General features: G+C 40.0%; 1 protein-coding gene across 1 annotated transcript in view; it reads right to left on the bottom strand.

Moving 5' to 3' along the window:
- LOC102197077 (protocadherin Fat 3-like) overlaps nt 1–13,034 on the bottom strand; it is a 206,721-nt gene that overhangs the window by 103,208 nt on the left and 90,479 nt on the right. Inside the window, exons 5-6 of the mRNA XM_013914977.1 lie at nt 6,598–6,912; nt 5,457–5,667 (exon numbers count right to left, since the gene is read on the bottom strand). Of these exons, the coding sequence (XP_013770431.1) occupies nt 5,457–5,667; nt 6,598–6,912 (526 nt within the window). The remainder of the gene's footprint in view (nt 1–5,456; nt 5,668–6,597; nt 6,913–13,034) is intronic.

Genomic DNA, 13,034 nt, shown 5'->3' with positions numbered 1-13,034 from the left:
GGGGGGGGGGGGGGGGGTATCATTCCAGTTTTCTAGTTTTTTGTTGTTATTGTTTATTTATCAAATTAATTCAATTTATAGAATGCCAAATCACAACAACAGATGCCTCAAGGTGCTTTATATGGCAAGGAAAATGATCTTACATTAATACAGTTATATAATACAATCAGAATATCCCTATGGACAAGCACTTTGGTGAGAGTGGGAAGGAAAGACTCCCTTTTAACAGGAAGAAACCCCCAGCAGAGCCAGCCTCAGGGAGGGGCAGCCATCTGCTGCTTTTTGTTTTATTTGGAACATTATGCTTCACCTATGTGTACTTTGCCACCGGCCATTATAAATGGCTCACCTTTAGTTCACCCAAGTTAGTATTAATGGCCCAATGAAACTTTCTGGAGCATTGAAGCCTATATTGAAAAAAGGGATCATTACTCAAAGCTTTTCACCACAGTCCTCTTTTGTGGCATCTGGTGGCCCAAAATATGAAGAACAGCTTAAATCTACAATTTAAAATTAACTGCTTCATTATGATTCCCCACTCTATACAGCTGAGTTGACAGCCTCTGTTTAATATTATGTGACAATTCTGTCTGATATCAGGCTACCATTGTGGTGCATTGAAGATGTCTTGATGCTCTCTCAATCATCCAGGTAAGTAAACCCCAATAGGCTGATTCTGTTTATCTGGACGTAGCATTTTCAGTGGGAAAAATATTTCGTCACTCATCCAAGTGACTTCTTCAGTCTGAACTGACTGCTGGTTTCCCCAACCTTATAAAAAGTACATTGCATAATGACTGAAACTAGCCCACGCAACAATGGGCTGGGAGGTCAGTTCCTTGATGCAAATTCTCATGACCACTGATCAACAACTACTGGACAGCTGGACATTTGTCAAAGCTAGGAAGTCACCTAAAGAAAGCTCCAGCCAATCCAAGAGAGAAGGACAACTGCTGCCAACACGAAAAACCTGTAGTGATCTCGTACGTGTCAGGAGTATCAGAACAGCTGAAACGCATTTTTTCTAAACACAGCACCTCTGTGATTTTTAAACCCCAAAAAACACTGCGCCAAAAATTGGTCTACCCTAAGGATTGGGTCCCCTGACACAAACAGAGTAATATAGTGTACGTTGTTAAGTGCCAGGAGCATTGCAATGATTTATACATCGGCGAAACCAAAAAACCTCTAGTGAAGCAGATGGCACAACAGAGAAGAGCTTCCTCGTCAGGCCAGGACTCTGCACACCATTTGCACCTACAGGCCAGTGGACACTCTTTCAATGATGAGGATGTACACATCCTGGACAAGGAGGAACGCTGGTTTGAGCAGGGAGTCAAGGGGGGCATTTACGTGAAAAGGGAAAGACCATCTCTGAAATGTGGAGGGGGCCTGAGGGTAGATTTTTCACCATTTTTACAATGCTGTAATTGCAGCCATTTCCCCAACTTTCTGTGAATTGTACTCATGTCCATTGATCAGTGGTCTTTGATCAATGGGCTTTGGTCAGTAGTTGTTCATCAACTGTCATGAGAATTTGCATATTAAAGATCAAGGAACTGCGCTTCCAGTCCATTGCTCCTTCAGTGGGCTAGTTTCAGTCATTATGCAAATGTACTGTTTATAAGGTTGGACAAATTTTTTTTTTCCCTTTTTGTATTGTTTTACTAAACCTGCATCCCTTCAACTAATCTTGGCTACAACAGTCCATCCATCTCTCTCTCTCTGCCTCACACATACACAGACAGAGACACATACACACATGCGCACATTCGAAAAACCAGCCACATCCAACTAATCAGTTATAGCACAGGCACCACAAGCACAGATAACAAGCAGAGGGGTGCATCATTGGTGCAAAAACAGTAAAATAAAGAATGACAGAAAAATAATGAAAATAGGGTGCTGAGAAGGCAGAAAATAGCAGTAGTGGAAGGGAGATACCTTCTGAAGAACAGTTCCTGCCACAAGTGCTCTGCAGAATATAGAACATCTCACGGAAAGACCTGGGACCTTATGGGCATGAAGCATTGAGAAGAGACAGGAAAGATGAGGTGAGACAGAAAGGTCAGAGAGCCTCCAGGGGAAGGACAAAAGAAAGGAGAAGAACTATCTGGGTTTATACAGTGCTGTGCAAAAGTATTTGCCTTTATCCTGATTCCTTATTCTTTTGCATATTTGTCACTAAATGATGATTGCATTTATTACGGGCCATCAGAATTAGAATACTTTATTAATCCATAATGACATTATATGGCACCCAAAACCTACCTAGCTCTGTGTGCAAAAGTAATTGCCTCCCTTGTTAAATCATGAATTAACTATCATTAACCAGTGTGGCGGGGCATGGTGTTATGGTATGGCTGCAGGGGAGGCTGACACACCGGAGCTCCATCAGTTCATCATGCCTCCCCTGCAAAAGACTTGCTGGGACCTGAGGTTGTGGTTGTTGTGTGGGGTGTAGCCGAAAAGCAGCAACTGAATAAAAAGTGCTAAAAAGAGCAAACTATGTGGTCAGGTCCGTCATTCCTGTGCCACACTGAGTTTAGTTTCATTAGACACACTCAGGTCTGATTACTGATGAATCAAGCACAGAAATGAAAAAGAACCTGTCCAAGAAAGTGATGTACGTTAAGGTCTCAAGTAGCAACACATCATACCACTATCTGAAGAAACAGTTGAGAAACAAAGCTATTGACATCTATCAGTCTGAAAAAGGTTACAGAGCAAATTGTAAGGTTTTTAACCCATTCTGATATTAACATGTATTTAGAAAGGCTGAAAGGTTTACTGGATGATCACTTGGGGCAAAATTGTATATTTTATGCGTGTAGTTTATCCATCAGAAAATGCTTTTTTGCTTGAAGTTATTGAAGTTAAAATAATGTACAGGGTGGGCCATTTATATGGATACACTGTAATAAAATGGGAATGGTTGGTGATATTAAAGTCCTGTTTGTGGCACATTAGTATATGTGAGGGGCAAACTCCTCAAGATGGGTGGTGACCATGGTGGCCATTTAGAAGTCAGCCATCTTGGATACAACTTTTGTTTTTTTCAATAGGAAGAGGGCCATGTGACACAAATTGGTAATGTCACAAGAAAAACAATGGCGTGCTTGTTTTCAACATAACTTTATTCTTTCATGAGTTATTTACAAGTTTCTGACCACTTATAAAATGTGTTCAATGTGCTGCCCATTGTGTTGGATTGTCAATGCAACCCTCTTCTCCCACTCTTCACACACTGATAGCAATACCGCAGGAGAAATGCCAGCACAGGCATCCAGTATCCGTAGTTTCAGGTGCTGCACATCTCGTATCTTCACACCATAGACATTTGCCTTCAGATGACCCCAAAGATAAAAGTCTAAGGGGGTCAGATCGGGAGACCCTGGGGGCCATTCAACTGGCCCATAACGACCAATCCACTTTCCAGGAAACTGTTCATCTAAGAATGCTCGGACCTGGCACCCATAATGTGAGTTTTTCTTGCTGGAAAAATTCATTGAGTTTATTGATGAAGAATGGACCCACTATCGTTGTACCCCATATACCACACCAAACTATCACTTTTGTTGTTCCAACAGTCTTGGAGGGATCCATCCAATGTGGGTTAGTGTCAGACCAATAGCGGTGGTTTTGTTTGTTAACTTCACCATTCACATAAAAGTTTGCCTCATCACTGAACAAAATCTTCTGCGTGAACTGAGGGCCCTGTTCCAATTTTTGTTTTGCCCATTCTGCAAATTCTGTGCACTGATCTGGGTCATCCTCGTTGAGATGCTGCAGTAGCTGGAGTTTGTAAGGGTGCCATTTGTGAGTAGCTAATATCTGCCGAAGGGATGTTCGACTAATGCCACTCTCCAGTGACATGCGGCGAGTGTTACACTGTAGGCTCTTGCTGAATGAAGCTAGGACAGCCACTGATGTTTCTTCATTAGTGACAGTTTGCTCTGAAATCTGCTGCAATGACCCGGTTACTGCGTTCACCAGATATCAACACAATTTCGATCCGCTCCTCACGTGTTAACCTCTTCGACATGTCAATGGCTGTGAACAAAGAGAAACTCATGAAAGAATAAAGTTATGTTGAAACCAAGCACACCATTGTTTTTCTTGTGACATTACCATTACTGGTAATGTGACACATCAAACTTATGTTTGATGTGTCACATGGCTCTCTTCCTATTGAAAAAACAAAAGTTGTATCCAAGATGGCTGACTTCTAAATGGCCACCATGGTCACCACCCATCTTGAGGAGTTTGCCCCCTCACATATACTAATGTGCCACAAACAGGACTTTAATATCACCAACCATTCCCATTTTATTACAGTGTATCCATATAAATGGCCCACCCTGTACATTGGAAATAACATGAAAGTGCAGTTGTTTTTTATTGCATCATCAGCTGGGATTCCTGGTCTGTGTCTTTTGCCAAATTTACAAGTGATGATCACATATACCCATGATCACACACACTACATGGTCTTTCAGTTGACTTACCTGTGCTGCTGTAATGCTAAATATTCTATGTTTTATCCTTTTTTTCCTTTTTAAAAAAAAAATTAAATAAAATGTTTACCTTCTTCATATTGTTTCCTAAATAACTAAAACACATTTTTTTCAAGTTTCAGATTATGAGAAACCATCATTACACACAAATGAAGTGAGAAAAATGTGTTTGAAGTGAGAGTGACATGGACAGAAAACAGAGAAAAAATACAAAGAGAGGCAGAGCTAAGGAGAGCCAGAAGCACAAGTCAGAAGGTATCTCCAGGTTAATGTACACTGACTAGAAAGACAAAAAGTGTATTGTGGGAATGTCTGTCGTCCCCTGTCGCATTTATCTATATATTTTGGGCTGATTGGAGCCAACAATACATCACAGCTAGAGACCTGTCAGAGTACAAATATGGTCTTTTTTTGTTTGTTTGTTTTAAATACATTACTCACTCTCTAAAGTCTAATTGTTTTTGATCTGGTAATTTGTGCTGCTTCTGATACAATGTGGGTTGTTACTGCAATGAACTTGGCTAAACTATGTTTATTAATTAACACAGTTTTAGTTGATCACTCCCCTCTAGTTGACATTTGTTTTGTGATAGCAGCATAATATTAAATTGCCCTGCTTAGTAAATATAGCTGTGAATACTTCAATGAAACAATCCTTTTTTTTTTAAAACAAAGAGAGAAAAATAAACAAATGTATCTAATTTAAGTTTCATCCTGATTTTAATCCATATTAGACTACCAACAGATTACTTGAACTGGGATCTGAGAAGCTGTCACTATGGTAACTGGGATGGGGAGAACATACCATGCAGACCACTGTATCTGAGCTGTACCTAATTTATACCAACACAACATGCATCAAACCTGAGCACACCCTTCCTTACACAACAAAACCCTCAAGTGGTTTACGAAGCATACTCCATTACAGGGGCATTTTACCTGTGATGTCAAACCACAAAGGGGTGGAGCTCTGCTGCATAGATACCACACCCACAATCTCAGCCACCCTGTCATTCTCCATCACAGTGAAATTGTAGAATGGTTCATCAAAAATCAGCGGTAGAGTGAGAGCTGGCGGTCGGCGGATCCACTCAATGTGGAGTCGCGCTGTGGAGGATTTCTGAGGACGTCCATTGTCTGTTGCTTTGATCTGAACATAGAGGAAAAGAAAGGCAAAGGGTCTTTTGCAGACCAAAATATTTCCATATGCTATGATACAATATACCCCACAACTATATCACGGCATTCTTGAAGTCCACAGTATTCATCACTTTAAACGTTAACGTGTTTGCTGTGTTTTCGGTTTTTAGCTGGCATCAAATACAGACCTTCCACAAGTTGAAAACTTAGATTTCCTTATTTGTTTTGGTATGCTGGTTGATTATTTCTTTGTTGTAACAACACTTCTTGCCATGGTCACAATAAATAGGCATCGGAAACCTTGCCACATTTGTAAGGAAAATGCATTTGTGGGTTTAGGAGCAGAGTTGAGTAAATGGGTTGTGCCCTTGAAAAACTTCCAAACAGCTTATTCTGTTATTGACTCTTGTTTGGCATTCTTTATTAGATTAAATGGGGACTCAGTAGCATGTGGAAAAACCACACACAGCCACAAGAGCCTGGCACCTTATTCTCATGCTGGTCACCAGTTTGGTCACACACTGCTGTGAGATGGCATCCCATTCTTCAATCAGCATTTTTGAAGAATGCTATTCTTTTGTCAGAAGCCAGATAACAAAACTAAAATCAGTGTGCATCAATTAAATAAGCACCAAACTCTGTTATTTTGAGTGCTGTTCAGGCAACCTTAATGATGAAGAAATATTTTTAAAGAGCATTTCCTAAAATCAAGATCATCAAGAAAAACAAAAGTAAATACACAATGAATCTTTTACACACATTCCCTAGATTCAGAGAATATGTTCTCCTGATTGTAGAAATGGACAGACCTGCCTCAAACAAGTCCTTCACAACAAAGATTAAGCGATTAATTTATGATTTGGAGTTTAGAAAATACAACTTAAATGTTCTTGAACTCACAGAGCAGACATGTTTAACAAAGTTTTAAAAAAATCCATACAGTCAGGATGTCGTAGCTCCCTGCACTGAAGGCCTTGCGTGAAGATACCACTGCTGTCTTGGGGTCGATGAAGAACTTCCCATCCTCATTGCCATCCACAATGCTGTAGGAGAGGTCACAGTTTGGCCCATCATCACGGTCATAGGCAAACACCCGATAGATTGGTTCTCCCTTCTTTCTACGCTCCCTCTCTGGAAGTTTGACTTGATACACCTTCTCAGGAAATATGGGCTTGTTGTCGTTTTCATCCAGGACTTGAACTATCACCCAAACAGTACTTTGCTTGGGATTAGGGCCACCATCTGACACCAACACCTGTATGGGCAGAAAGGCTTGTTCAAAAATATATACAGTGTTCCTAATCACAAACTTGATCTTTCATGACACATAAGCAACCATGCTGTTCTAGTAGAGATTGTCCCCCAAACATTAATTAGTAAATTAGTCCATTTGTTCACTTTATTAGTTTGTTTTGCAGTTTTCTTCATTAATATAATTCATTAATCATTTGGTTAAACTTAACTGATATTATCAGGCGCGCACATAGTAGCATTGTGTGGTTTTTCTAAAAATGTTTTGTTATATTAATTATGTTTCTCTTTCTTTGAGTTACCTGGTTTTGGGTGGTGGCTGTTTCCTGGTCTGGGAAAAAGGCGTGGCTGAGGACTCTGAGAACAAAATGCCTGCTCAGCAGGACAGACCATGTAGTTATCAGGAACAGGGTTATTTTAGGTTTAGTTAGGTTATTCTGTGCTTAGTTAATATTAAAGTGTTTTGGTTTTCCCCCCTATTGTGTGAAAATGGTTTGGTCAAACCACTATAAAAGCTACTTTCATGTGTCTTTGTAATTAGGTCAGTTTGTGAGTTAAGTTGTGTCCACTTTGTTTAAGTTTCTGGAAATTACTTTTTGTAGAGTTATATTCGGTTGACCTCTTTTATGGGCCTTCTAATTATGTTTTTGAATTTTGTCATTTTTGAACTTTTTGAGGGTTAAAATAAAGAAAACCCTTTTTGAAGACATTTTTTTTGCCTGTGTCCTCTATGCCTTGGCTGCTTGGTCCCTCACAATTAGAAAGTGCAGCTTATTGAGACCAATAGTTAGTTTTAAAATTAAGTGACTGCCAGAGTGAAATTTAGAAGAGGTTGGATAGATAAAGCATTGTTGGGACAAAATATCTGATATGCAGTCACTATTACATAGTTTGAAATATTTAAAAAGAACAACCCAAATATTTTGTTCTTGGCTTCTAATCAAACATCCTGACTCACTATACTGCACTTTGTGCAGGTGACTACGCAGAGCAGGTGCGATCTAGCAGAACAGAAATAGCGCTAAACAGTCTACTGAAGATGTTATCGCCATAGCAACTCCATTTTCAGCCATTTGGACCACTGACAGAACTAGAGGATGCTCTTTGTTGACTTTAGAACTGTCTTTATTACCATCATCCCAAATATTTTAGTCAGAAAACACACTGGCTTTGTCCCAACCATCCACACCTGCATCAAGGACTTTTTGACTCAATATGTCAAATTTCCTCCACCTTCCTCGCCTTCCCCCCATACTTCCTTCCTTCCATTACATTGAAGACTGGAGTTCTTAGAGGTTCTGCTCTCCTTTGTACACTGTACACCTTCACATTTATCTAGCATTATTAAATTTGCTGATGACACAACTGTTCTTGGGCTTATCTCAGGAGAATATCAGTCAGCATTAATAGATGAGACACAGTAGCTATCAGGATAGTGCTCAGTGAATAATCTGGTATTGCAGACCAAAGAGCTGATATGGACTACAGGACAAAGCATTACTCAAACCAAGGCACACTCATTATTATGGGTAGCATTTCAATTAAAATTTAAGGAGCTCCAGTTAGGGAAAATTGTCCTCAAACAAAGGTATTTGTATTTTAACTCAATGCAATACATTTTGAAATAGGCTAATAGTCAACAACTGGATGTCAGTGAAAGAAAGCACATACAATTCAATAGTCTAATTCTGATACCCTTACTGGACGTAACATCACAAAGTGAAGATAACCATCGAGTCTATTAAGGAGATGGTGCTGGACCCCCAAGCAGTAGGAGACCACAACCCACTGTTTATCCATAATGAAGAAATCAATCATATCAAATCCTAAATTTATCTTGGGATTCAACTTGATTATCTCTTCAGTTGCAATGACCACAATGTGTTCTCGTTTTGTTTTTTGTTTGTTTGTTAGTTTGTTTGTTTTTAACACAGACTAAAGGTGTTTGAAAAAGAGAAAAAAAATTGACTTCACTTGACATAATCAGAAAATAATGTTTCAGTTCTATCAGGCTGTACTGGAAAGCATCATAGGGTGTGGCATATCATCATGCAGGGCTCTAGACTAACTTTTTGTCATGGGCGCACCGTACGCCTAACTTTAAAAAGTTAGGCGGACGGTAGACTGGTGGGTTATAAGCGAATGAATAATGCAGAAAACAGAGATTTGAGACAGGAAACTGTTCTTGAAGTACAGAGAGAGAGAGAGCTGTGCATGAAGTGTGATTTTTATCGTGGTGGAGGCAAAACAGCAGTGATTCCATTACGACATTTATCAAATATGAAGCGTAGTTTGCTGCTTCTTTTGCTGCTCGCTCGGTGAATTTTGGTTGGAGAGAGACAAAACCTCCAGCTCAGAATCAACGCAAAAAGACGTAAACACTGCGTAAACACATCAGAATCGGTAAGCCCTGACGGTGTGTCCGTCAAAATTTGGTCTAGAGCCCTGTCATGGTATGGCAATTGCTCTGTGCATGCAAAATCTAATCTGTTGTGTCTGGTGCGGTCTGCCATGAAGGTGACTGGGAGGACTGAAGATCTTTCCCACCCCTGCATTTACAACAAGTCGGTAATCAGACAGGCCCAGCGGGTTCTGTCAGATGCATTACATGTCCTTCATATGAGCTCTTGCCTTACAACAGAGGATAGTCCCAAAATACAGGCTGAATTGCCTTAAGAATTCATTTGTTCTAACATCAATCAAGCTTTTAAATTACAGGTTTTAAAGTTGTTAATTTTTTTTAATATAACGATAATGCAATTTGTGGCAGCACGGTCGCACAGAGATTAGTTGCCTCACAACAAGAAGGTCCTCCCTTTGGTGTCAATTCCACCATCAGCCCGGTGTCATTCAGTGTGGAGTTTGGATGTTCTCCCTGCATTTGCGTGAGTTCTCTCCAGGTACTCTGGCTTTCTCCTACAGTCCAAGGATTCTCTACGACACCGTGTGTCCACAGGTCACCCGTCAAACTGTCGCTCTCCTGCAAAACTTCATCACCCACCCACCCTACAGTTCGGACTTCGCACCCAGTGACTACCATCTGTTCCCAAAGTTGAAAGAACATTTGTTCAGAAGGCAATTCTGCAGCAGTGAGCAGGCATGACATGGGCATTGTAAAACTGCCACAGCCTCTACAAAAATTCATCAACTGAAATGGCGATTATGTAGACAAATAGATAAGTCTTCAAGCTTTAAAATTATGTAAATATTATGGGAAATAAACAGTTTTTTGTATTTCTAAAAAAATTGGGGCTCTTACTTTTGGGATTGGCCTCGTACTTTCAGCTCTCTCTTTACCACTACAGACCAGTATAGCATCTGCATCACTCCAGCCACAGCCTCAATCAGTCTGTTGATTTCCTGCTCCCCTCTCCCCTCACTTGTAAACAAGACCCCGAGATACTTAAATTCCTCCACTTGGGGCAGCAACTCATCCCTTACCTGGAGTGGGCACTCTACCCTTTTCCAGCTAAAGACCTTGGCCTCAGACTTAGAGGTGCTTATTCTCATTCCCACCGCGTCACACTCAGCTATGAACCACTTCAGTGCAAGCTGGAGTCCAACACCCACTGGAAACAAGTCTGACTTATTGCCATCAATGCAAATCTAGCTCTTGGTTAAATAAGATCCGAATGCCCCACAGCAACAGGCCAGAGACCCCATACTCCACAGGCACCTCCCAAATAATGTTCTGAGGTAGAAAGCCTTCTCCAAGTCCACAAAACACAGGTAGACTGGTTGGGCAAGCTCCCACACACCCTCAGATATCCTCAAGCTGGTAAAAAGCTGGTCCAGTGTTCTGTAACCAGGACAAAAAACACATTTTTCCTCCTGTATCCAAGGTTCAACTAACAGACGGACTATCCTTTCCAGCCCCTGGTAAGGCTTTCCTGGGAAGACTGAGGAGTGTGACCTCGCCATAGTTGAAGCACACTCGCCGGTCCTCTTCCTTAAAGATGGGAACCACCAAACCGGTCTGCCAATATAGTGTACAGGGTTCATACGCCTTTTTTAGGGTCAAATTCAAGCACTTTTAAAGCACTTTCAAGGTCCCTTTTCAAGCTTTTCCAGCACATGCCCCCCCCCCCAAAAGAAAGAATGCATGTTTCAATTTGCATCCCCTCAGTAAGACCATGTGGAAATTAGGACAAATCATCCTAGGTGAACTTAAACACCTTTGTTCACCTTTTGTTAAGAAATAGAAAAACAAACCACACAAAAATACTGCAAAAGGAAACGTCACCTTATATACATAATGTATAAACTCAAAATGCACATTTCACTTAAAAATTAAGATGTGACAATGTGAACAAATCAACTTGTTAGAGATATTCTTCTCCTGTTGAACCCTCCCCCCCCCCACAAAAAAAAGAAATAAATAAGTCTTCTCATCAGAAATTGATGCTTCCTTCCTGTGTGACAAAAAATAGGAGACAGATGTTTGTTTTAAGTTAATTCCCAATAAAACTGTTCTATTGCTAACTACATTGCTGTCTGTATTATTGTTGAAGTCCTAAACGTCACCTTTAAACATCATGTACAGTCAGACAGGCATGGAGAGCAGCACTGACTGGGAGGCTTTGAACAGATCACATAGTTCAATTCAACATATAAGACTTTAAGAATGCACAAGTATCTACTTAAAATCTATTGAATTTATCATCTGTGATATTATTATGTACAATTCCAATGTATTTTGTTCATCTCCCTTAAATAAACAGGCAGCCTTACAGTATGAAATCTTCATATACAAATGCACATATAAATGTGTGTACTGTCTCAGTGGCTGATAGTGCCAAACAGGCCTCGGTGTGAGCTTGAAGACATTCATAATGTTTAAGTAGTTTAATGTGTCGGTGCTGACGATAAACACATTTTGAATGAAAGCCGGGGAACTTTGGTAGCACAGAAACAAGAGGCTATTCTTTGTGACCATATGGATCAGTCATATTACCATTATTTCAAATACTCCAAAAACCTGGGGTCCAGGATATAATTGGCTGTTTTTGACTACTTTTGATTTGGCCTCTATATTTCATCTTTAAAAACTTTTATCTTGCCAATCTGTTACTTTCTCATTTTGACATACTGTATCAGCACAATTTATCTAAATTCAGACAAAATTTAAAATACAAGTAGAAAGTGATATTTTTGCCTGTAAAAACCACAAGCATGTTTAACGAATCATTTTCATAACTTGAAATGCAAATAGAAATTGTACATTTTTAAAAATATGCACAAGTTTTGCAAACAACAAAGTTATATGGTACTATTTACCTAAAAATGCAGCCAAGGCTCAGACGTTTTTTATATAACCATTTCAAACTATTTACAGAAAAATCAGGTGTTCTGCGTCAAATAAGAAGGCACAAAAAATATTTATGGAACTCCAAAAAATAGTTTGTGTCCACTATAACACAGATGAGAACAGCACAGGGATAAACCTGCAGGTTCTGACAGCAGCTGTGTCACTCAGGGTTTACACTGCAATCTGCTTTTGGTGGCTTTTTTGCAGCATCTGTCACATTCACTAGTAGAACTGACACACTCACAAGCAAAGCGTGTTTGCTAGCGCTCTCCTTAGAAAATGCCGTTTTTACCGTTGTTTAAAGCTTTCACTTGAGTAAATTAACTCATATCACTGCTAAGTAATGTTAGCAAAGTTCACAGCATATTCCATAATAGCACTGCCATAAGGCATCACACTCAGTGCATCAATCATTTCTCCAGAGAGTTTGATAGTTAGCAAAATAATAATCTTTTTTTTTTTTTTAAATAGCATGTGTAACGTACACGTGCTGGAAAATTATTTACTAGCACTCACCTATCATGCGACTGGAGAGCGCAAACTCCGCCATTGTTGTTTTCCATCAAACACTCATTAAAACAGCAACCTACAGGTATGTTAGCGCACTCATCCCCGACTGTCCGAGGGAGGGGCGGGGTCATATATTGAAACAGACAGAGGCGCAAGGCAGCCCAGGCGGGGAAATTTTGCCTCTACATTTTGCGACTCATTTTATTTCTCTACCTGATAAGAAAATTATTCAATCAGATAGCTATTTATTGTGAATGAAATACAGTTACACTTTCAAGCACTTTTAAGCACCACATCTGAAATTCAAG

Source organism: Pundamilia nyererei, unplaced genomic scaffold (genome assembly GCF_000239375.1).
Source record: "Pundamilia nyererei isolate P.nyererei 1_Seehausen unplaced genomic scaffold, PunNye1.0 scaffold00243, whole genome shotgun sequence".
NCBI classification, from domain to species: domain Eukaryota; kingdom Metazoa; phylum Chordata; class Actinopteri; order Cichliformes; family Cichlidae; genus Pundamilia; species Pundamilia nyererei.
Note: the sequence above shows the minus strand (reverse complement) of the source record. Positions and strands in the feature narration are given on the sequence as shown.